Source organism: Mesoplodon densirostris, chromosome 13 (assembly GCF_025265405.1).
Source record: "Mesoplodon densirostris isolate mMesDen1 chromosome 13, mMesDen1 primary haplotype, whole genome shotgun sequence".
Classification (NCBI taxonomy): Eukaryota; Metazoa; Chordata; class Mammalia; order Artiodactyla; family Ziphiidae; genus Mesoplodon; species Mesoplodon densirostris.
In genome coordinates this window covers 49935116-49962224 of record NC_082673.1, presented here as the reverse complement: position 1 = coordinate 49962224, position 27109 = coordinate 49935116, and the positions used below count along the sequence as shown (strand labels likewise).

Below are 27109 nucleotides of genomic sequence, written 5' to 3'. Positions count from 1 at the left end.
GAGGATGGGCCAGGCCCATGTTTGTTCAGGCCTTTGTGGAACCATTGTCCTTGAAATAAGATTGAATTAATTTTGAGAAAGAAGGGCTTCTAATTTTGGTAATGAGGCCTCTGATCAGAGGTACATATTTTTTGAGATATTTTCCTGGCTAAATTAAATGGAAGTAGGAAAAAAATTACTTTGTTCTGGTACTATTAATTTTAATTCCATTTTTATTTATGATATTAACATATAAATCAAGCTTCTAGATTTCTTCAGCTATGTTCACTTAAAACACCTTCCATTGGCCAGAATTTGAGATCTTAAAGTTTTATTTTTTTTCCCTTCATTGGGCCATACTTTCTGAATGGTAAAGAAATATGAACATAGGGCTGAGCTCTTTCTAAAAGTTTTAAGCTGTAGTTCTTGAGTTTTTAGGCTTCCAGCACTTGAAAGACTCTAGGAGCTCCTTTAGTTTTTAGCCAAATTAGAATGAGTGCTAAAAATTGCTTTGCATATTTTTGCACAGTGGTAAAGCCATACACAGACCAGGGTGATGGGCTGACATTCCACTGGGGCATTTTTAATAGGCTTATGAGCCCACCTTAAGCCACACAACCAACATGCTGAAAGCAAAATAATTGCAGGGAACATAGTGGGGAGATTTTTAATATCCATATACATCAGGGCTTTAAAAAATGTATTTTAACTGTGACACAGCTACATACTGTCAGCTGGTTGGGGTTACCAGATTACAGTCGGAAGTTTGTTTTGCAAGAAAATAAAACCAAGGAAGATACAGGATAAATGGTAAAAGCTAAGATCACTTGCTATAACATTTCACAATGGGGATGGTCTTGCCAAAGGAAGCACAAACTTCAAGTTGGCTTCCTGAGGTTCCCCCTCCTCCTGGAAGCGTCCTTAGGGCACTGTCATTGTTAGTCTCCTCCCTGACACTCCCTCATTCCCCAGGATCTGTCCCACTTAGGGGCTCTTCCATCTCTAGCATGTCTGTCCCCAGATTCACAATGCATTTTATCTCAGAGGCAGCCTCACTGCCTGCTTTTCTCACTTCTTGGAAAGCACCAGTGGAGATTGGCAGTAGGCTTGCTAGGGTCCTAAAACTTCACAAATATTTACTGAGCACCTACTATATATATCAGGCACTGTTGTGGGTGCTTAGAATATATCAGAGAAAAAACAAACCAAGGATCCAATCTCCAGGGAGCTGAAGTAAAGGGGATTGTTTCGAGACTTTCCTACCATTTGGTTGTCAGGTACAGTGAATAACTGATTGCAGTGGGAAGAACTAAACACATGTCCTACTTTTTCTGGTCTGTGATAGAGCAGAGGATAGAATCCTCTATCTAGTCCATTATTTTCCTTTGAGTCTAATAGAGCATCCGCATAGTCCCTTTGTGATTCCTGTTAGTGTCTAGAAGGAAGAAGCTTCTGCCAGGAGTGCTATCTTTGAGTCTTTCCATGGTGGTAGTCGTATTAGAAAGGAGAAAATTTAGATGTAGGCAGTTGTTAGTATGGGTGAACAGAGAATTTAGATGTGAAGAGATAATTAAACCTAAAGGGAAGGGCTTTTATAGTAAAAATGGAAAAGAGCTTCAACCAGTTTATTTAGATGTCATAATAGTTTTTGGCAGAAAAGTCTGGGCAGTTACACCAAAACCTGCATCTTCAGGGTGTTTAGTGTGTGTACACATACACACCTGGATTTTTCATTCTTATAGTTCTGAAAAATAAGGGGGTAGTGCTGCCTAGCATATTTCCTTAGACTTTAGCCTGGTCAATGTAATAATTTGGGATTTCACTTTCTTCTGCCTTCTCCAATAGAGTTGCTGGAATTGTGGCCGTAAAGCGAGTGAAACCTGCAGCGGCTGTAACACAGCCCGATACTGTGGCTCGTTTTGCCAGCACAAAGACTGGGAGAAGCACCACCACATCTGTGGACAGACCCTGCAAGCCCAGCAGCAGGGGGATACGCCTGCTGTCAGCTCCTCCGTCACGCCTAACAGTGGGGCCGGGAGCCCGATGGACACACCACCAGCAGCCACCCCGAGGTCGACCACCCCGGGGACCCCTTCCACCATAGAGACAACCCCTCGCTAGATGTGCACTCAGAACTGTCAGAGGAAAGACAACACAACCAACGTGAAACCAATTCCTCATCCTCAGATGCTCAAAGTTGTTTTTTGTTTGTTTGTTTGTTTATAGGTGAACTATCCTGGTTCAGTACTTCAGCAAGAGAGAACCTAACTGTATCTTGAGGTGTTAGTAAAACAGAGGGCCAGTAACGGGTCGTAATGACTTACTGTGGATAACAAAGATTTCTTTTCCTTAGAGAACTGAAAAGAGAGCAGAAAATATAACATGAAATGATAGATTTGACCTCCTCCTTGTTATTTTCCAGTAGCTGGGATTTTAAACTAGATGACCTCATTAACCGATGCTTTACCAAACAGCAAACCAAGAGATTGCTAATTGCTGTTGAAAGCAAAAATGCTAACATTAAAAGTCACAATGTTCTTTATATACAATAATGGAAAAAAAGAGGAAAACCCTCAAGGGCATGAGCATTGGCTACAGCAGTAGACATTTTAACAAGAAGATGAATGGCGTCCGTGGGTTACTAACTGAACTTTGAAGACCCGCCACAAAACGCGCAGATGTGTAGCATATTGGAAGGAGACACAGATGTTCGGTTTTTTTCCTGTTTCTGAAAAGAAATAATATCCAGGTCAACAGAAGGAAAAATGAAAGATGATTTGCAGTGGGATACGTGAATACAGCAGCAAGAAAAAAATACCATAACACAAAAGGCTCCTTTATATATATATACACACACACACAGAAGTAAGAGACTCAGCCTGCAGTTATTAGCATCCTGGCAGCTTTGACACCAGCCAGCTGCCCTAAACAGCCCTCAACGTTTCTTCACTTTTGCAAGGTTCCACAGAGCAAGACATTGGGTCTATTCCAGCTCATTCATTTTATATTGAAAAATAATTTTTAAAAATGATGGCTCCAGCTCCAGCCCCTTTCTAAATTTTTTCAACCCCACCCTGTTTGGATTTTTAATTAAAAACTAGTAGTTCTCTTGGTGTTAAAACACTTCTGTCCTGTGAGGTTTCCCAATGGTGTTTTTCTTGTAAACGTGCTGGACGACTGTGAAGACGCGTTGTAGTTTAACCACGTGCCCACATTTAGTCTCTTTATTCCTAGTTGGTGAGAAACCTGTATCTTTCTATGCTGCTTTTATATCTGTATGTATTAGTGGTATTTCTCTAGTAGTTCAAAAAAAAAAAAAAAAAGGAAAAAAATACTTTTTTTGGTTGTCCTCAAGAAAAGAAAGAAAAAGGCTATCTTTCGGAGCTGCTATTTCATTCTCTTATAGAATTTTTTTTTTCCTGAAAACCAGCATGCTTCACGGAATGCTAACATATTGGTGTTTTTGTAAGAGGGATGTACATAAATGTATTTTGCACTGTCACAATGACTCCCTAGGCATGCTTTTTTTTTTTTTTGAGCAAACTTTTTAAATATGCTAGAGCCATTTCACCAAGTTTAGCTGTAGCATAGAGTAGTAGTGGAATTTTTCTTTTTTCTTTTTTTCGTTGAAAAATCATTATTAGGGACTTAAAAAAAATAACAAGATATCCTACTTTAAAAAAAAAAAAGACAGTGCATGCGTATTGTTGTAAGGTTGTTTAAGTATTTCTAATTTTACAAAAAAAAAAAAAAAAGATAAATCATTAGAGCTCCAAATGCTGAGGTGTAGACTGACAGCTTTAACACTGCTGAATGCCAGGTTATACAGTATTCTTACAAAAAGGGAAGTCAGCCAAAGACTGATCTGATGGACCAAAATCGGAATTTTGAAAAGCACCAGTACTACTTTCCAAAATGATCAGCAGGTTAAACATGTTCAGCAAGGTATAGTGTGAATCCATTAACCCTTCGTCGTCCAGGGTCCAGACCAGAACTACTTGTTAGTTTTGAAAACAGTAGCCCAGAATGTGGTTATGTGCTTTAGGGAAAGTCAGCAGGGCTGCAGGCTGTGTAGACAACCAAAGTTTTCAAGGCTGGGAAGACACTTCTCCACATACATACACATACCAGGCATTGATTTAAAAATCTAAAATGGTCCATTAGCTTTGGTTTTGTTTTGTTTTTAAATATAGCCTTGGATACAGTTTTAAATGGCTTTTAAGTATCTGCATATAGGTAATCCTAAATCTCTTAAACCTAACATTTTTTGCATTTTCCCCTGTATTTTCACATACAAGTTGACTTTAATTTTGTTTGGGTGGTATGTTTATTTTTAAATGGCTTTTTAGTTTAGAAACTTCTGATGAGCAAATACATCTATCTGCATGTTGGAAGTCCATCTGCCAGCACACCTGCTTAAAGTGAGATGAAAGCACATAACCAGGCTCTGAATGGGTTATATTTTATCATGGTGCTCCCAGAATCCTTTGACCTCACTCTGCTTTCTAGTCTGCTTGTGACACTGGACAGTCCTTTCTTACAGAGCTATTATATGTTCTAGGCTACGAAGGGTTAAATAATCCCAAAAATGAGGTATGTCATACCCACACGTCTTTATCTCTAGAAGCTGTGATGTATGTGAAACAGCACTGTTATTCTTAACACTAGTGTGTAAAATAAGGATTAGTACAGTACGTCTCATTACTTTTAATTCAGGGCACCCTGAGTGAAAACAAATACAAAAAAATCCCTAACTCTGAGCTCTATCTCTGATTCCTCTTCCTCCTTGCCCTCTTCCTCCTCCTCTTCCTCTCCTCCTGTTTTGCTACATTCTCCTCAGTGGCAAAAAGTTTCACTCTACCTCTGACAGCATGTATATTGCACCAGTAGCTAACAAAAACTGGTCTAGTCAAACCAAATGGGCACAAAAGAACCAGGATACCAAAAGTTAAGCTCATACAGCTGCAAACCATATCACTTCTTGGTAACAATGCAGACCTCATAAACCTAAAGAAGAGAAAGAAAAGAAAACTTTTGTTACTTTCCTTTTTTGCTTGTCACTTATATACAGGCTATGTGAGAGTATAATTTGTAGGTATAACACATTTAAAAAAAAAGTTATCTTCATTGGATAGAATTGAATGGTGGTCGCTGATAGGAATAGGGCGTCCTCTATCTCTTATCTCTGTCTCTGACTCTTTTTTTCTCTGTCAGGAGACTGTGTGTGACAGGGCCACCTGTCTTTTTTTTTTTTTTTTTTTTTTTCTTAACTTTTTTTTTTTTAATGTGTAGGTGCATGTCTTGGGGATTTAAAAATTTCAAGGCTGGTTTACTTATGCAAAGCATGCCTACGTCTGGAATACTTAGGGAAAGAAAGCGACTCCATGTTGTCCGAATTCCTCAAGGGACAGAAAAAAATTGGAGACTGTTGAAATGCAGATTTGAAGTAATTTTTTAAAATATTATTTTGGGTTCTGCGACATTATTGTGAAAAATTAAAGTTGTTGTGCAATACTTAATTCAGACATGTACCACAAGTTAACGGTAGACTAACACTGGGGGGCGGGGTCTAGGCATCATGCTTTTGTCAGCATACTCTTGAGCTTTTAAGTCTACTATGTCTGAACTGTGGTTTCTTGTTTATCTTTTTTTTTCCTTAGTTGGACTGTAATGTATGGTCTGTCAACCTGTGAATCTTTAAAGTATGATTCAGGTATTGTTGTATTCTTTACTGTGTAATAAAAAAGTTAAAAAAAAATCTGTATTCTCCTGCCTCCCTTATCCTCAATGTGTGCCACGGCTGTCCACACAGTGGCCCTGATCTGGGTGTCCATCCTCATCCTCCATGGTGCTGAAGCACGTTTGTAGAGTTTTTAATTAATTAATTAATTTTTTGACTGTGTCAGGTCTTAGCTGTGGCATGTGGGATCTTTCGTTGTGGCGCTTGGGCTTGGTTGCCCCGCAGCATGTGGGATCTTAGTTCCCCGACCAGGGATTGAACCTGCATCCCCTGCATTGGAAGGCAGATTCGTAACCACTGGACCACCAAGGAAGTCCCATGTCTGTAGAGTTTATTCAACTACAAAGCATGCCTCTGTAACAGGAATTGGCTCATCCATGATTGATGAATAGGGAATGATGTCAGAAGAGTGCCAAAGTCAAGTTAGTTCAGGGGGCTGTTACCAGGCAAGAGGAGCCAGAAAAAATGGGAAGAGAGCTACAACCTTCCAGAGGAAAGGGGTGCTTGGTTTGCTTAGTTTAGCTGCTGCATAGGCAGGGCAGCAGAGGCCTTTTTGGCTGTATTTTGATAAAATTAGAAATGAGTTTCCTGCTTCTGGGTCGACTGTGCCAGAAAGGTTCATCACAACCTTGAGCACTGGCTCTTCCAGTGCTCAGCTCACCCAGGCACACCTGAATGGCAGACCCACTGCTGCAGGGCTTGCTTCCATTTGCCTTGTCCACCATCCTCTAAAAGTCGCCAGCATCTCCACTCTTCTTTTTTGTATATTGTTAGACATCCCCTGTGACAATCTCCGCCTTTGCTGGGAGGTCGGAAGTATTCCCTCTGACATACAATTTTTCATGCTCTAGTTATAAACTTGATTAAGGTTTTGACGCACCAACCCTTCTCCCACTGGCCCATGAATCCTATTAATTTTTATGTGTAATTTTCAAAACACAGGATTTTGGTTTTGGTTTTGGTTTGTTTTTTGAAGTAACGTATGTACTGTATTATAGCAGAAATTTCTCTTCCCTCTGAGTGTTCTCAACTTTGTGGGTTGAAGAATAGTTGCAAAGAACAGGAGGACAAAGCATATACAAGGGCCTGTATCTGGAGAGAGTGAGAGCTGGTTAAGTGGAGGCTTGAGACTGGCCATTCAGCTTCCTCCTTGTATCAGCTGGGTCCTTGTCCCATGGCCTGGCTTCTCTAACTTGTCTTCCTGGGAAGTATGCCTATTTTCACATTTCTTACTCTAGAAACACACAGAAAAATAAATACAAAACTTTAAAAAATTAATGGTGGACACCTCCTTACCCCTGCAATTGTGATAGGGTTGGATACTTACCTTAGTAGTTAATGACTTATTTTGGCAAAAGACAGGCCAGCCTGACCTAAGGTGCCTACCCTTTAATGTGTTAATGTATCTTTTTTTTCCTCTTCAAAGTGGAACAGGCCAGAAGACAGCAGACAAGGATAGAAATGAGACTCATTGAAGTAGTTCCCTTATAAGTAATTCTTGAAAACACGTCTGTGATGTTTTCATGCAAGTAGATATATTGGACAAATGGGGAATGCTTTGTAGTTTATATGAAAGACATGAGCAAAATCTGGAGACTTCTAGGTGGTAGACACCATACTTTTTAGAAGTGTTAATGATGTATTTGATAATATTATAAAAGAATGTGTCTGCCATGAAAGAACATTACAGCCATTTTTATGTAATGGGAGGGGATGGAATGAGCAAAGGGGCTTTGTTGCGTATGGGTGTCTATACCCTTAGTCTAAAGTGAAAAAATAAAGTTGTGTTTGCTCAAAGCTGTCCCTGGTCAGTCTGTTCTCAGTCATACTGGGGAAACTGAGTCAGACTAATACAGAAACTGTTTCTTCCCATCCATAGAAGAACAGATGTAGGACCAAGATACTGTGGTCATTTGCTTTTGGAATTTTCAGATTCAGATAACATTCTTGAAAATTCTTCAAGATTATACATGGGCAGTCTATGAGAACTCCTCAACATCAAGACAATTGTCTATTTTACTATAATAAAAATAATAATTGAATGTGGAGAAAACTTCAGATGAATAAGAGAAGGATTATCTGCTCTTAGTTCTTAATGTTCTTGTGTTGGAGTTCTATATTCCACTGTCAAGAAAGGGATAAATTGAGATTGGTTCAAGATGTCGGAGTAGAAGGATATGCTCTCACTCCCTCTTGCAAGAGCACTGGAATCAACTAACTGCTGAACAGTCATCGACAGGAAGACACTGGAACTCACCAAAAAAGATACCCCACATCCAAAGACTAAGGAGAAGCCACAATGAGATGGTAGGAAGGACGCAATCACAATACAATCGAACCCCATACCTGCTAGGTGGATGATGCACAAACTGGAGAACACATAAAGCAGAAGTACATCCACTGCAGTGAAGGTTCTGAGCCACACGTCAGGCTTCCCGAACTGGGGGTCCAACAATGGGAGGAGGAATTCCTAGAGAATCACACTTTGAAGGCTAGTCAGATGTGATTGCAGGGCTCTGACAGGACTGGGGAAAACAGAGACTCCAAAAGCAGTGTGCATGTCAGGACCCAGGGGAAGAAGCAGTGACCCCATAGGAGATTGAACCAGACTTATCTACTAGTGTTGGAGGGTCTCCTGCAGAGGCAGTGGGTGGCTGTGTCTCACTGTGAGGAAAAGGACACTGGCAGCAGAAGTTCTGGGAAGTACTCCTTGGCATGAGCCCTCCCAGAGTCTGCCATTAGCCCCAACAAAGAGTCCGGGTAGGCTCCAGTGTTGGGTCCCATCAGGTCAAACAACCAACAGGGAGGGAACCCAGCCCCACCCATCAGGAGACAAGAGGATTAAAGTTTTGCTGAGCTTTGCCCACCAGAGCAACAGCCAGCTAAACCTACCACCAGTCCCTCCCATAAGGAAAATTCTACAAGCCTCTTAGATAGCCTCATCCACCAGAGGGCAGACAGCAGAAATGAGAAGAATCATAATCCTGCAGCCTGTGGAAAAAAAAAAAAAAAAAAAACACCACATTCACAGAAAGATAGACAAGAGGAAAAGGCAGAGGGCTATGTACCAGATGAAGGAACAAGATAAAAAACCCCAAAACAGCTAAATGAAGTGGAGATAGGCAACCTTCCAGAAAAAGAATTCAGAATAATGATACTGAAGATGATCCAGGACCTCGGAAAAAGAATGGAGGTAAAGAACAAGAAGATGCAAGAAATGTTTAACAAAGACCTAGAAGAATTAAAGAACAAACAAACTGAGATGAACAATACAATAACTGAAATGAAAAATACGCTAGAAGGAATCAATACCTGAATAACTGTGGCAGAAGAATGGATAAGTGACCTGGAAGACAGAATGGTGGAGTTCAATGCTGCAGAACAGAATAAACAAGAAAGAATTAAAAGAAATCACGACAGCCTAAGAGACCTATGGGACAATGTTAAAGGCAACAGCATTCTCATTATAGGGGTCCCAGAAGGAGAAGAGAGAGAGAAAGGACCCAAGAAAATATTTGAAGAGATTATAGTCGAAAACTTCCCTAACATGGGAAAGGAAATAGCCACGCAACTCCAGGAAGTGCAAAGAGTCCCATACAGGATAAACCCAAGGAGAAACACACTGAGACACATAGTAATCAAATTGGTAAAAATTAAAGACAAAGAAATATTTTTGAAATCAGTAAGAGAAAAATGACAAATAAGACACAAGGGAGGTCCCATAAGGTTAACAACTGATTTCTCATGAGAAACTCTACAAGCCAGAAGGGAGTGGCATGACATATTTAAAGTGACAAAAGGGAAGAAACTACAACAAAGATTACTCTACCCGGAAAGGATCTCATTCAGATTTGATGGAGAAATCAAAAGCTTTAGGGAGAAGCAAAAGCTAAGAGAATTCAGTACCACCAAACCAGATCTACAGCAAATGCTAAGTGGGAAATACAAGAGAAGAAAAGGACCTACAAAAACAAACCCAAAACAATTCAAAAAATGGTACTAGGAACATACATATCGATAATTACCTTAAACATGAATGGATTAAATGCTCCAAGCAAAAGATACAGGCTCGCTGAATGGATACAAAAACAAGGCCTATCTATATGCTGTCTACAAGAGGCGCACTTCAGACCTAGGGACACATACAGACTGAAAGTGAGGAGATGGAAAAAGATATTCCATGCAAATGGAAATCAAAAGAAAACTGGAGTAGCAATACTCATATCAGATAAAATAGACTTTAAAATAAAGAACATTACAACAGACAAGGAAGGACACTACATAATGATCAAGCGATCAATCCAAGAAGAACATATAATAATTATAAATATATATGCACCCAACATAGGAGCACCTCAATACATAAGGCAGTTGCTAACAGCTATAAAAGAGGAAATCAACAGTAACACAATAATAGTGGGGGATTTTAACACCTCACTTACACCAATGGACAGATCATCCAAACAGAATATTAATAAGGAAACACAAGCTTTAAATGAAACAATAGACCAGATAGATTTAGTTGTTATTTATAGGACATTCCATCCAAAAACAGCTGATTACACTTCCTTCTCAAGTGCAAATGGAACATTCTCCAGGATAGGTCACATCTTGGTTCACAAATCAAGCCTCAGTAAATTAAGGAAAATTGAAGTCATATCAAGCATCTTTTCAGACTACAACACTACAAGATTAGAAATCAATTACAGGGGAAAAAAATGTAAAAAATGCAAACACGTGGAGGCTAAACAATACATTACTAAATAACCAAGAGATCACTGAAGAAATCAAAGAGGAAATCAAAAAAACACCTAGAGATAAATGACAATGAAAACATGATGATCCAAAACCTATGGGATGAAACAAAAACAGTTCTAAGAGGGAAGTTTATAGCAATACAAGCCACCTCAAGAAACAAGAAAAATCTCAAATAAAAAATCTAACCTTACACCTAAAGGAACTAGAGAAAGAAGAACAAACAAAACCCAAATTTAGCAGAAGGAAATAAATCATAATGATCAGAGCAGAAATAAATGAAATAGAAACAAAGAAAACAATAGCAAAGATCAATAAAACTAAAAGCTGGTTCTTTGAGAAGATAAACAAAATTGATAAACCGTTAGCCAGACTCACCAAGAAAAAGAGGTAGAGAACTCAAATCAATAAAATTAGAAATAAAAAAGAAGTTACAATAGACACCACAGAAATACAAAGCATCCTAAGACACTACTACAAGCAACTCTATGCCAATAACATGGACAACTGGAAGAAATGGACAAATTCTTAGAAAGGTATAACCTTCCAAGGCTGAACCAGAAAGAAATGGAAAATATGAACAGACCAATTACAAGTAATGAAATTGAAACTGTGATTAAAAATCTTCCAACATGGGCTTCCCTGGTGGCGCAGTGGTTGGGAGTCTGCCTGCCAATGCAGGGGACACGTGTTCGTGCCCCGGTCTGGGGGGATCCCACATGCTGTGGAGCGGCTGGGCCCGTGGGCCATGGCTGCTGAGCCTGCGTGTCCGGAGCCTGTGCTCCGCAACGGGAGAGGCCACAGCAGTGGGAGGCCCGCATACCGCAAAAAAAAAAAAAAAAAAAAAAAAATCTTCCAACAAACAAAAGTCCAGGACCAGATGGCTTCACAGGTGAATTCTATCAAACATTTAGAGAAGAGCTAACATCCATCCTTCTCAAACTCTTCCAAAATTTTCCATATGAAGGAACACTCCCAAAGTGATTCTATGAGGCCATAATGATACCAAAATCAGACAAAGATACTATAAAAAAATAAAATTACAGACCAATATCACTGAATGTAGACGCAAAATTCCTCAACAAAATACTAGCAAACAGAATCCAACTACACATTAAAAGGATCATACACCATGATCAAGTGGGATTTATCCCAAGGATGCAAGGATTCTTCAATATATGCTAAAAATCAATGTGATACACTATATTAACAAACTGAAGAATAAAAACCATATGATCATCTCAATAGATGCAGAAAAACCTCTGACAAATTCAACACCCATTTATAAAAAAAAACTCTCCAGAAAGTGGACATAGTGGGATCCTACCTCAGCATAATAAAGGCCATATACGAGAAACCCACAGCAAACATCATTCTCAATGGTGAAAAACTGACAACTTTTCCGCTAAGATCAGGAACAAGACAACGATGTCCACTCTCACCACTATTATTCAACATAGTTTTGGAAGTCCTAGCCATGGCAATCAGAGAAGAAAAAGAAATAAAAGAAAGCCAAATCGGAAAAGAAGAAGTAAACTTGTTACTCTTTGCAGATGACATGATACTATACATGGAGAATCCTAAAGATGCCACAGAAAACTACTACAACTAATCAATGAATTTGGTAACATTGCAGTATACAAAATTAATGCACAGAAATCTCTTGCATTCCTATATACTAATGATGAAAAATCTGAAAGAGAAATTAAGGAAGCACTCCCATTTGCCATTTCAAGAAAAAGAATAAAATGCCTAGGAATAAACCTACCTAGGGAGGCAAAAGAACTACATGCAGAACACTATAAGACACTGATGAAAGAAATTAAAGATGATACAAACAGATGGAGAGATATACCATGTTCTTGGATTGGAAGAATCAATATTGTGAAAATGACTATACTACCCAAAGCAATCTACAGATTCAATGCAATCCCTATCAAGTTACCAATGGCATTTTTTACAGAACTAGAACAAAATATCTTAAAATTTGTATGGAGACACAAAAGACCCCAAATAACCAGAACAGTCTTGAGGGAAAAAAATGGAGCTGGAGGAATCAGACTCTGACTTCAGACTACACTACAAAGCTACAGTAATCAAGACAATACGGTACTGACACAAAAACAGAAATATAGATCAATGGAACAGGATAGTAAGCCCAGAGATAAACCCACGCACCTATGGTTAACTAATCTATGACAAAGGAGGCAAGGATATATAATGGAGAAAAGACAGTCTCTTCAATAAGTGGTTCTGGGAAAACTGGACAGCTACATGTAAAAGAATGATATTAGAACACTCCCTAACACCATACAAAAAAATAAACTCAAAATGGATTAGAGACCTAAATGTAAGACCGGACACTGTAAAACTCTTAGAGGAAAGCATAAGAAGAACACTCTTTGACGTAAACCACAGCAATATCTTTTTTGATCCAACTCCTAGAGTAATGGAAATTACAAATGGGATAAACAAATGGGACCTAATGAAAGTTAAAAGCTTTTGCAAAACAAAGGAAACTACAAACAAGGCGAAAAAACAACCCTCAGAATGGGAGAAAATATTTGCAAATGAATCAACAGACAAAGGATTAATCTCCAACATATATAAACAGCTCATGTAGCTCAATATTATAAAAACTGACAACCCAATTCAAAAATGGGCAGAAGACCTAAATAGACATTTCTCCAAAGAAGACATACAGATGGCCAAGAAGCACATGAAAAGCTGCTCAACGTCACTAATTATTAGAGAAATGCAAATCAAAACTACAATGAGGTATTACCTCACAACAGTTAGAATGGGCATCATCAGAAAATCTACAAACAACAAATGCTGAAGAGGGTGTGGAGATAAGGGAAACCTCTTGCACTGTTGGTGGGAATGTAAATTGATATAGCCACTGTGGAGAACAGTATGGAAGTTCCTTAAAAAACTAAAAATAGAATTACCATATGATCCAGCAATCCCACTACTGGGCATATACCCAGAGAAAACCATATTTCAAAAAGACCCCTGCGGCCCAATGTTCATTTCAGCACTATTTACAATAGCCAGGTCATGGAAGCAACCTAAATGCCCATCGACAGACAAATGGATAAAGATGATGTGGTACATTTATACAATGGAATATTACTCAGCCATAAAAAGGAACGAAATTGGGTCATTTGTAGAGATGTGGATGGATCTAGAGACTCTAATACAGGGTGAAGTAAGTCAGAAGAGGAAAACAAATATCGTATATTAAAGCATGTATATGGAACCTAGAAAAATGGTACATATGAACCAGTTTGCAGGGCAGAAATTGAGACACAGATGTAGAGAACAAACGTATAGACATCAAGGAGGGAAAGTGGCTGGGGGTGGTGAGTGGTGGTGTGATGAATTGGGAGATTGGGGTTCACACATATATACTAATATGTATAAAATGGATAGCTAATAAGAACCTGCTGTATAAAAATATAAATAAAATAAAATTCAAAAAAAAAAGAGAAAGGGATAAATAACACAGTGGGAATTTGAGACTGGGTAGAACATGGCTGCTGGAGGCCACGTGGGTCCCCACATAAATCAATGGCACCTGGAGTCCTTTTCAGTGCCTCATGTGGGGCCAAGCACCCAGTTAGCACTCAATAAATACTAATTAAAATACAACTGAGTTTGCAGCTAGAATAATGTGGTGCCAGTTTTCCCAGAAATGAACAAATTGGCCAAAGGAACAGAAAATAAGGGAAATGATTTAACTGGCTGGAGGAATAGTTTGAAGAGGGGAGATTAACCTACATGCAGCTTGATCAGATGGCATTGAAGAGGCAGCGTGACCACTGTTGACAAACATCAGAGGCTATAAATGCCAAAGGTGTGAGGGAACTGTTCAGGTTACTATTTGCAGGGTAATTGTTACAGTTCTCTATTAATTTATTCATGTAGAATACCACATGTTTCTAACGTTCTGAAACATTAGAAAATATTTTGGAATTTTAGAGATCTAACAGCCCACAGTGACAACTGGCGTAGCTGGAACCTCATGGTCTCGCTTCTGACCATTTAGGGCTTGCCCAGGTTCTGGATTCCCACATGAGGTCAAGTTAAGCAGGAAACAGGTTTACAATGCCTCACGGGCCACAGGTGACATTTTTGTTCCTGTGCCCCACTGCTGACTTACAGAATCAGAATCTTATAACAGGATATGCAGCCGCATTTAGGGGCTACTGATGGTGATAATGAAGCCCTAGTGCTCTTTGTGTTTATCAGAGAACTAAGCCTATCTGACCAAAGGGTTGGGCAAGAAGGTGGTCATCTTGGAGTAACGGGCAGAGGGAGCAAAGTTTTCCAAACCAGTTCAATTAATAACTCATTTTGGGGGTCCCTGCATTTGCTTCAGGGAATGTTCTCAAGATGAGCTACACAAGAATGAGGACAAAGAGGTGCCACAAAAAAGAGGGTGTGATGGTGCTATGATCAGAATATGTTCCCCCCACATTCATATGTTGAAACCTAACCTCCAAGGTTAGGAGGTTGGGGGGTGGGTGGGTGAGAGGTGATTAGATCAAGAGGGTGAAGCCCTCATGAATGGGATTAGTGCTCTTATAAAAGAGACCCCACAGAGATCCACCATGTGAGGACACGAGAAGTCTGTGCCCCAGAAGAAGACCATCCCCCAACCATGGTGGCATCTTGCTCTCAGCCTTCCAGGCTCCAGAGCCATGAGCAATAAGTTTCTGTTCATAAGCCACCCAGTCTGTGGTGTTTTGTTGCAGCAACCCAAATGAACTAAGACAGAAGGAGAGAACATTCCTGGCAGAGGTGACTCCATGAGTATAAGCACAGATGCCAAAAAAGCAACATCGCGTGCCTGTGAAGAAACAGCCCTGAATTTTGCTGAAACATAAGAAATAAGGCAGTGTTGGGTTTTTGTTTTTGTTTTTGTTTTTGTTTTCAGAGGGAGGGAAAGTTTTATAATAATAGGCTTTCTCAGGAAACTGATGATGGCTTGACTTTCTTGTAAATAAATAAATTATCAATTCTTTGCTTACTTGAAAATGAGGTCAATATTTTCTCTGGCAAAGAAAAACATTTTTGTATTCTGAATTAAACTTGTTGCAAACCCTTGTTTTAGATGGTGTATACTGCTATTTAAAACCCATCTTCTGGAGGTGTGATGAAGGATAGAGTGTCTGCAAAAAAACTAATGGCAGACTTTTACAATTCTGCTTATTACAGTTGTGCATTTTGCTGACAAAGTCACAGACAGTAAAATTAAGGCAAGTACAAACCACCCCTTTTGATGGCGAGTAGTACATCCTTTTTGTTCTGTTAGCAAAGACTTTGAAAACTGTTAGCAAGATACTTTTTTCCTACTGTTCTATTTAATACATTCCCCATAAAGTAGGCACAAAGTAATAACTATCGCTTTTTGTGGAATTAAATGGATTATAAAGAATACAAACACACATATACACATATACATAAATGCACACATGTACACATGTATACATGCATATACTGTATACATGTGTTCATGTCAGTTGTGATTACTACCTACTTTTATGAAATGTTCTTACAACATTATCATCTAAGTTAATTTCAGTAACCTAGTAATTTATGGTTCTGAAACAAAAATATTAAGTTGAATTCAAATATGCTTATACAAGGTCTGAGATTGATAACCCAAGGCTGAACTAGAAACTACTAATAAAAAAGCTGAAGCTTGGTCAACAAATAACTCAGCATTTCTCAAATCATGTTCTTTGGAACTGTGGCTCCAGAAGTCAGTAATAGGCGACTCATGGGAAAAATGTAAAATGTGTTCAGTGATCAACACGTGGATAATGTTATAATTTATATGCTCTAAGGGATCTGAAAAGTCTAGTATTGGAATTATCAGGTAGTTCTGTGTACTTTGATATTTCCCAAACTTAACTGAATGCTTTCATAAGGCACTTACTCATATAAGTTTCTGTAATAGATTTTTCCCTCTCATTTATCACATTTATCATAAACAATGCCTCGAATGGATATAAATCTTATCATTCTCTCCCATTATATTTTTCTTACAAAGTTCAGCTCTTTATCATCCCTAACTGCACACCTAAATGACCAATCTTTTTTAAACTCAACTTTTAACAGAAACCTTTATTGGCAGTTCAGTTGTCTTCAGAATAAAGGCTGAACGCCATGGTCTGGATTTAAGGCCCTTCAATAACTAGTCTTTCTCCCTCCTTCGTACCTCTAGATTGCACTACTATCTTTGACAGATCTCCTTGCCAGCCATGTTTATTTATTTATGGATAAATTAGCTATCTTCTTCCTGCCTCTGTGCCTTTGTCCACACCCTCTTACCACGAGAGAGCTGTCAATGGCCCTCTCTAGTGGAAACAGTCCCTGCTGGCTCCCTGACCCCACTTCATTCTCTTCTGTAACAAAAACAAAATCATTCCCGTTTCATTTGTGAACTCTTCACACTTAGGCTTGTTCTGCTTCTTTCACTACTGTAGTTGGAAAGTTAAGAGAGTGGTTAAGAAAAGCATAGGACAGGAATAGATACGTAACCCCAGGTGCACATCTGGCAATGGGGAAGGAGTGTATGGAAAAGAACAGAGTCAGTCCATCCACACATCTGGACCCCCAGCTGGTGCCAGTTCCAGTACGGTCACAGAACTCGAAGCTCCAGGATAGACAAGGTAGTGGATGCATCAGTTTACTTTCCTATAACAGTGCACAAGTGTTCCTTTTTTGCCACAACTTCCCCAGCACTTGTTATTTCTTGTCTTTTTGATAATAGACATTCTAACAGGTGTGAGGTGATATCTCATCATGGTTTTGACTCGCATTTCCCTGATAATTAATGACACTGAACATCTTTTCATATGCCTGTTGACAATCTTTGGAAAAAATCTATTCAGATCCTCTGCCCATTTTTTTAAACATACTGTTTGTTTGTTTTGCTATTGCTTTGTATTAGTTCTTTATATATTTTGGATATTAACCCTTATCAGATATATGATTTGCAAATATTTTCTCCCAGTCAGTAGGTTGTCTTTTTATTTTGTTGATGACTTCTGTTGCTGTGCAGAAGGTTTTTAGTTTAATATAGTCCCACTTGCTTATTTTTGCTGTCTGTAGTATTATTAAAATATTTATTTGTACAATTATCCTTATTCAGAAGAAAATATTGAGGTGCAGGAGGTGTTGTAATTGCCTAAGGTCACACAGCTAATAAATTTAAAGTCAGGGTCTTAATCCAGGTCATCTGACTCCAAAGCCTGTGCTTGTGACTGCTTTTTTTGTGTTGCAAATGTTAAGGATTATTCTAGTTCTAAAAAAAGATTCTATGTCATTAACACATTTAAATGCTATTCTTTATTTGGGTTTTAAATGTTTAGTGAAAAAAACATGCTATAATTTGGGGGAAACAGCTGTATACTTCATCTTTCTTTTGTAGCATGGATAATGGAGTGCTCTTTATAAGTACAATCATGCTCTTTATTCTTCCCTTGGAAGAACTGAGTAAGTGGCTCTTTGCAAAGCAAAGCAGTAAGAAATGTATTATCCCCCAATTGGATGAAATGCATGCCATTAGAAGGAATATGATCCATAATCTAAGTCACTCTCTTCATGGTAAAATGTTCTTGTGCCTTAATTAAGGAAGAGAGAACATTAAGGTTCAATAAGAGTCAGTGTCTGTCCTGTTGTTTGGCGTCTGAACTGATTTTCACACCTGATTTCCATCTGCAGATGTAATCAGCAAGAAGGAGGGGTTTGAGAAGAGAGCTCTTATGGAGTTCAAGGAAGCAGCACTCCAGATATTTTAGCTAGAGCTGAGATTTACAGAGCAAATCAATATTTTTTCATCCTTTCTACCAGGAGATTAATCAATATGATCAGTCTGACCACTTAAGAAACAATGTTTGGATACAAACATTGGAAAGAGAGAGGGATAGTGAATATTATATGGTAACTAGCTTCTGGACTTAGAGGAAGCAATGCCACAGTCAATATGATCTATAGCTGCCGTAATCATGATATGGTGTTTTTGAGGCCAATCTGTGCATGTGTGGCAATTAAAAGTGATATAAAATTGATTATCTAAAGCAAACCTTCTAGAAATGATACATTCAAGCATGGGTTGTTGAAAATCAAGCTGTCCAATGCATTATTCTTCCCAATTACTAAGTAGTTGCTTGTACATTCTGTTTAATCAAAATAAGTAAAATTCATTTTTTGCTACTACTAGTTGAAAGAATTAGTTCAACAAATATGAATTTCTAAGCTCTGTGTTAAGGGAGGGGCTATAATTGGCAACAAATTGAATGAGACATGACCCATAGTTTCATGGAATTTACAAGATAGTGAGGTGATAAAGCAACCGGTACAGCCAGGATTCTAACCAAGTGTGTGAGCTGTCAAAGCTCAATCGCCTTAAACACCATCAAAGAGTACTTCCTAAATCTATTAGAAACAGAAGTTTCCCTCTGTTCTCTGAGAGTCTAATTTCTTCATGTCAACATTTTGAAGGCGTACACTGCCTGGCATGTCTGTATCAACTTGCTATTTAAGTGTGCAGAGAGCTTGGTATTATGAAAATACACGGAAACCAATTTGAGCAAGGAGAACCAGGCTTCACCAAAATGTAGACGCAATCATAGAGCAGCTCTGTCTTTCCTTGGGCTGCTTTTTTTCTGGACCTCTGGTCTGTGCTTTCTGTGAATGAGCTGCTTCTGAAAGGTCTATAATTTCTATTCCCCTGTAATCTCAGCTTCTATGTGACTTTGGGTTGCCATTTTAGTGGACCTCTGTCATGTTTGTGACCACTGAGCACCTTTTGAACAGACTTTTTATGTTTTGGGAATTTGCCACATGATGTGGCCAATCCTACCTACTTAATGTTAAATCAAAACTCATTTTCCAGCCTCCAGCTCAGGAGTAGGCTCTCCCAAATGGAGCCACTCTCCTGAGATACTCTTATTCAGAAGGGAACATCAGGAAGAAACAGGTGGAGCTGTTGCATAGCATCCATATTCTATGAGAATAGCAGAACGTGGAGAAGAGATAACAGGCATTCCAGAGGCAGTAATGAAGATGTCACAGGGATAGTGATGATATGCACGTATGCAGTGTCCACTGTGTTAACAGCTATGTCTATGCTCAGAAGGACCTCTACTGGAGAGGTGTGCAATTTGAAGATTTTTTTTTTTTTTTTTTTTTTGTGGTATGCGGGCCCCTCACTGCTGTGGCCTCCCCCGCCGCGGAGCACAGGCCCAGGGGCCACGACTCACGGACCCAGCCGCTCCGCGGCATGCGGGATCCTCCCGGACCGGGGCACGAACCCGTGTCCTCTACATCAGCAGGCGGACTCCCAACTACTGCGCCACCAGGGAAGCCCCTGGAGATTGTTCTTGTACGTGAGTCTTTAAGCCTCCTGAAGCTTTCCATTAGTTTTCTAATAGCTTACAATAAACTATTTTTCTACTTTAACTCAAGGGGTTTATGTTGCTTGTCAGCAAGATCTTTGATGATAGATGTAAACTTCAAAGCGACAATTTTCGACAGGTTCAGAATTCTGGAATATCAAGTACAATGAGTCATATCAAGCAGTAGGCATACTCTGAAGTGATAAAATAGACAGGTTAAACTGATTCTATAATTGTCAGTAAAGAGATAGAATGAGTGTGAGAACTGAGTCAGTATATCTTGGTGCTTAACAGTGTAGATCTTGCAATCAAAGTTAGATTTGAGTCTTAGCTCTATTATTTATTAACTGACTGATCTTGATCCAGTTATTCAATCACCTGGATTTTCATTTTTATAATCTGTACATAGGAACTACAAAATTATATTTTGCTTGGCATATGAAAAGTGCTCAGTTCTTACAATGTCATATGTAGGTATTCACATTTATTTTTGTGATATGTTGATAAGGATAATTATTTATTTGTTTATTGTCCAGGAATTTTAATAGAGACAATATGATCAAGACTGTCATTCATACTAGCTGAATTAGTCACAATAGACTAACTGGCACAAGAAAACAGCCCTATAATTTCAGACCCTTAACACATTTACAGTTTATTTAATAGTCAATAGTCAACTCATTGTTGGTCACTTCTCATCCAAATGGCAACTCAGGGACCTAGATCATTCTGCCTCTTTCACCTCTTCCCTTCTCTGAGTTCTTGGAGTCCCCACATTTAGCCAATGGATGGGAAAAGAGAACGGATGGTTGTACACAGGAGAGATCTTTTAAAGGACAGGCATGGAAATGTCAGGCATCACTGCTGCCCATATCCTATTGAACAGAACTCAGTTTCATATAGCAGTATCTAAGTTCAAGGAAGGCTTGAATATGTCATATAACTGTGTGCCCAGGGAGCAAGAGGATAACAATTTGGTGAACAACTAGCTGGTCTTCACCATGCTATTTCACTCTTTTGGTTTTGACAAATAGAGCAGAGCTCCAAAACTGGGATAGAGCAGCATCCAACCTTTTGCTTAGAATTTTGCCATCTAAATCTACTGTGATATTCTTTGTGTGTTTCATTTAGAACAATGAGTGTAAATCCCAGCCCAAAGATATATATGAGAAGAGCAACTAGATAATTCATAGTTCTTGCTCATTCTGAAAAATATGATAACTGGATTTGGCTGTTTTCATACACTGAAGATGACCTTGCTTTAAAGTAAACTGAAAGGGACCCAGATTCTATTTATTTATATGTAAAGAATATTAATTACCAGAAATTTAAATCTGAAAGGTTAAACTTCATTTTTAGATTGGTTGCTTGATTAATCTAATAGAAGCAAGTGGGTTTAAAAAAGAATCTACCTCAGCTCTCTGAGTTGGGATTACTTTTTGGCCTTGTAATAAATTGTACTTATAAGTGGTTGTAATTTTTATCTCTAACTATACCAACAAGGTCTGAAATGTCAGCATGTAAATTTTTATTCTGAGGAATAAAAAAAAATGTTTAAAGAAATTTTTTAATGGGAAGTGAACACCAATACATAGCTACTTAACTTTGAAGGACTAAGTGTGAATTCTCATTAAATCAACATAAATAATAGCAGTTATCTCTTGTTAGTGAAAGTGCCAAACACAGATAATGTACTCCCCATTCAAAGGTATTCAGATCCAATTTATGATGTCTTATTGACCACCCATTGCTACTGCTCTGGATTTTGAGTTTTGACACATGGGACATCAGTCATTTCCACGTATAGAAAACACAAAAGGACCAGTTCCAAGATAGCTATGTTGATGATGGAAGTTTTCATAAGATTGGAAAGGCCTCAGGATGACAAATCTGTGGATGAAAACTGCCATGCAAACATCACTAATGAATGATGGTACTCATTTCTGCTGAATCTATTCTTGACCTCAGAATTCTTATTTCATCTCAAGTAGCATTCTCAATATATCAGAATTATCACTTGTGATGAAACTCTTTTATGATCCTTGGGCTAAACTTTGGTGGTTTCGTAAAAATTATTAAAAAGGATGGGAGGGCTTCCCTGGTGGTGCAGTGGTTGAGAGTCCGCCTGCCGATGCAGAGGACACGGGTTTGTGCCCCAGTCCGGGAGGATCCCACATGCCGCGGAGCGGCTGGACCTGTGGGCCATGGCCACTGGGCCTGCACGTCCGGAGCCTGTGCTCTGCAATGGGAGAGGTCACAACAGTGAGAGGCCCGCGTACCGCAAAAAAAAAAAAAAAAAAAAAAAAAAAAAGGATGGGAAGTTAAAAACATTTAAATGGCAAGCTTCATTGTTGAAACTGGGTGGACTTAAGTCTCGAACCCTCAGCAGGGTGTTGACCCCAGGATACTGGATCCTCAGACATTAAGTCAGACTTGGGTGGGTCAGAGCAAACTGAACTGGAGTTCTGAGGCACATGGCAGGTCTGAACCCCTTGCACAGCACAAGTCCCCCTGCACACAACTATAAATTTAGAGATAGGGAAAAGACCATTAGGGTTTTTAATGTTAGTTTTCATGTGGCTAATTTATAATGAATGGAAATCACTATAACACAGTGGTCACTGACAAATATGATAGGCCCTTTCTGTTGATAACATCAGAGACTGTGGGATAAGGACAGAACCAGAAAGGTTTAGAGAAGATAAAATACATTGAGATGCTGGTAGCTTTCAAAGCAGGATGGTGAATGACTGCTTTATGTTATTAGAATGGTCACCAATCGCCAGGAACTAACATCAACAAAGGGCCCAGATCAGTGTTTGAGTTACAGATGGGGCAACTCAACTGGAATAGACCCCACTATGCACCTGGTAAAGCAAAGAAGCCAAGTTGGCATTGCTTACAGACTGGGCAAACCCCAGGATCATTCACTTAACAGGGATTATGTATTTTGTAAGTGTGTTTTGTTTGCTGAGTTACTGAATAACAGGCATCAAAGCTGTTTCTTCAGACCAGCATTTCCCAAAGTGTGTTTGTGGTAGTCCTGCTGTTTACCAAAGAATTTGGCTCTCTGCCTTTGTAGCACATGGTAGAATTAAGATTCACCTTTGACACAGCAGTTGGACATAGCAATAATATTTGCCTTAGTAAATGAGATTTGACAGAAAGAGAGGAATGTCATTTCCTGGAGGAATTTTTTTAAAGTAGTGAATGATTTGCTAAACTTCTTTACCATTGTTGTAGTGACCGTGAAAAAAAAAAAATCCAACTCACACTCTTCACCACGTGAACACAGTAAGTGGAACTTCCTCCTGAACTACATTACATAAGTGGTCTGAGTGATAAATAAATTTTCTCATGTTATGTCACTGATATTTTGGGGTAATTTGTTACCATGGGGTGACAAATCACATCCTAATTACTATGATACTGTGAGTATTGTTAGGTGTTGGGTGTAAAATGGCACCATGGTCAAATACATTGGGGATATACCAATCTAAATTTTTTTTCTGTAGGACTTTTGGAAGACTTCACTATACTAATATGAACTGTGAATTTTCGAGAATGTAATATAGCAAGTAGTGCTTCTCAAACTTATGTGACTCCAGCATTTTTTGTTTTTTTCCTACGAAGATTTCCCAATGAAATACTACCTTAGAAAAACTAATATATATGAGATATAGTTTAAAAAGAATATATAACACAATCAACAGATGCACCTTCAAATAAGAAGTGTGTGTGTGTGTGTGTGAGAGAGAGCGAGAGAGAGAGAGAGAGAGAGAGAGAGAGAGACAGAGAGAGAGACAGAGACAGAGAGAGAGGGAGAGAGGAGAAAAGAGGAAGTAAGCAAGAGAAAGAAAGAGAGTAAAGAGGAATTCTTTTTGTTTTAGATCTACTTTCTGTTCTATTTCATTTGAGTGAAGAAGACAGAATTTTAGTTCTAAATTTAAGAACATTTCTGTTTGCTTTAGTGCAGTGAATTGGTTAGTAAGTTTTTACAGTTGTACCTGTTGTATATTATTCATAATAAATAATAATAATTTTGGACACAATTACACAGCATGGCCAAAATTCTATGCTTCTTCTAAGGGTTTATGCTTAGGTTTATTACAATTAGGTGAAATGTTAGATTCAGAATTTTAAAATGCTTTTTTCTAAATATAAAGATTTATTTTTGTCAATAAGATAGAGCATGTTGAATAAAATTCAAGAGCTCTGTAATGTTGATATTAAAATGTTGATGTTTGGTTACTTCTATGGTTAACACGGTTTGGGTTTTTTTTTTTTTTTTAAGCCTTATGAAAAACCAAAGCCCCATGTAGTTTGCAGCTTCTAATGACACTAGAAGAATTTGGGAAGACACATAATTATCTCAGACTATTTCAGTCTTGTTCAATACATGATTTCCTATGTGCATTAGTGAATATGTACTAAAGCAAAGATACACTTTGATCAAGTTCTATTGATTCTTCTCCTCATTTTCTCTTGGATTTTTCTCTCTTAATTGCACTTCCAAACCAATTACAGTAGCCTATTTACTTCCCAGATCTAAACTAGATGTGATTCTAGAAATTCTTCAATAACGTATAGTTACCTAGAATTCTATATCATAGGCTATCTTCAAAGTATCTGTCATACAACTTACAAGATTATCTATAATAAAGTCCACAGGTACTTCTTAAATAATTAGGGGTAATACAAAAGCCAATATAGATATTCTTGAGGAGTTTGAAATATTATTGAGAAGAAAGCACTTTCCTACATAAAACAACTTGATAGTAATAAAAAGCAGTTTAGAACCAGGTGCTAAATTTTACTGGGATCTATACAGTAATATAAAATTCAGAGATGGAAGACAAAATGGGTCACTAGCAAAATGGTCTACTATGTCCTATTTATCAGCAATAATCATTTAGAAAATTTAACAGAAAAAAGAGATTCAAATCATAACAGGAAAGGAAGGAAGGAAGGAGAAAAGAAGTGAGTGAGGGAAAGAAGGAGAGTGGAAGAAATCAGAACACTTATGCAGTGTTAGTGGGAATCTTAAATGGTGCAGTTACTGTGGAAAACAGTTTGGCAGTTCCTTAGTAAGCTAAACATAGAATTACCATATGACCCAGCAATTCCACTACCAAAAGAACTGAAAATAGGTGTTAAAATAAAAACTTGTGTGCAACTGTTTACAGCAGCACTATTCACACTGGTCAAAAGGTAGAAACAACCCAAATTTTCATCAGCTGCTGAATGAATAAACTAAATGTATATCCATATAATGAAACATTATTCAGCCATAGGAAGGAATGAGATACTGATATACAACACAACATGGATGAAACTTGGGACCATTATGCTAAGTGAAATAAGCCAGATACAGAGGACAAATGTGTGTGATTCCACTTACATGAAATCCATTAGAGACAGAAAGCAGATTTGTGGCTGCCAGGAACTAGGGGGAGGGAGCAAAAAGGAATGACTGCCTAAAAGGTATAGGTTTTCCTTCTGAAGTGAAGAAAATGTTTTGGAACTAGATAATGGCAATGGTTGCACAACATTTGAATGTACTTAATGCCTCTGAATTTCACACTTCAAAATGGTTAAAATGACTAACTTTATATTATGTTTATTTAACCTCAATATTTTAAAAAGCCAAGTAAAAGCTGAGAAGAATAGTAATTATTGGGGAGGGTTTATATCACCAAAGCTACAAAAATTAACTGAATATTGTACATGTGCTGGAACAAATGATAGATTAAGAGAGTAGAATATAAATCCTCCAAAATAAGTTCGAAGTGTTTAAATATTTGGAATGTAATAAAGAGTCTTTAAAACTGGAGGAAATTTCAAATATTTTACAAATGATTACTTGATAATTGATGGATAAAATTAAGTTATTAAAGAATTAAATGTAAAAATAAAATAATGGAACTAGAAAAATATTGATGAATGTATAAATTTGAATAAAGGAAGGCATTTATAAGCTTAACATTAAGATATAATCATACATGAAAAGGTTTGACTATCTAAAATGTTAAAATGTATGTTTATTTAAAAATTCTATACAATAGAATTAAAAGGTAAAAGACAAATGGGAAAACATTTGCAGCATATATGACAAAGTCTTGTTATCCTCAATAAATAAAGAGATGCTTAAAAAGGGAAAAAAAAATAAGCATGTGTGTTACAAAATAGGCCCTTTTTGACATTCTTTTAGAAATTACAACCAAAAAATTGAGTTGGTTTTCAGTTACTCTTAGTTTCCTCTGCACCACACAGTTCTCTCAAAACATTGTCATTGCTCTCTCAACCCCAGAAACCTCTCTCCTCATATGAGAGGTTTGCTTTCATTTTCTGCCTCTTCTCCAGTCTTCCTGGGTATGTCCTTCTTACCTCTCCCTGCTGCCATTTTGCTAGATTTCTCCCTTCTAATATCCTTGGCATGGGTATTGGTCTTTACACAGGAACAGCAGTCTGTCTTACCAACACTGGGACTAATTCAGGCCACTTTTCCTACAGTGAACACAACCAAGTGGAAACCAAAATAGAGAAAAAAGTGTAGTAAACATCATGTGGTGACAGCAGCCCAAAGATGACTTTTGAGCACTCTTTTATGATTCCCATAGTTAATTGGAAGGAGGGAGCAAGGGGAGCTTTATTTCCTGAAATGAAATAGGTAGGCTCGAGCTATTGCATATATATATATATATGTGTGTATATATATATATATATATACACACATATATATATATGGTTTTACCAACAATTCCCCCCACCCGACACAAAAAATTGATACACATTTATAAGGTCAACCCACTGATTTCAGACTTGTTCAACATATTAACAGATTATGAGGAAACAGTGTTTCAATGAGTGAAAAAATACTTAACATTGTAAATCAAGAATATGAGTTAAAACTTTAATATTAATTAACTGTAATATAAATTAATATTAATATATTAGAAAAAGTATTTAAATTAGTATCAGCTTTGAGCCACACTATTTGGTAAGCTAAAGTATGAATAGAGAGCCATCATATTTTGATAGTTCAGTTGGTGTGAGTGAATTGAAATTCTTTCTATCACGAACCTTATTATAATCAGTATTTACTTTGTACCTTGTAACTGTACATTTTTGATGAGCAATATATTTTCTTAAATTTAATCTGAGTATGATTATGCTGCCTGTCTAGACTGTGTCTCTAGGGCAGAGAAGTGTTGTAGCGTTT

General features: G+C 38.0%; 1 protein-coding gene across 7 annotated transcripts in view; it reads left to right on the top strand.

The window, feature by feature from the left end:
- RUNX1T1 (RUNX1 partner transcriptional co-repressor 1) overlaps positions 1-5710 on the top strand; it is a 139184-nt gene extending 133474 nt beyond the window's left edge. For all 7 annotated transcript variants that reach the window (XM_060115454.1, XM_060115453.1, XM_060115456.1 and 4 more), the window contains one exon: positions 1825-5710. In XM_060115454.1, the coding sequence (XP_059971437.1) occupies positions 1825-2100 (276 nt within the window). In that variant the 3' untranslated portion in view covers positions 2101-5710. The remainder of the gene's footprint in view (positions 1-1824) is intronic.
- The last annotated feature ends 21399 nt before the right edge of the window (positions 5711-27109 follow it).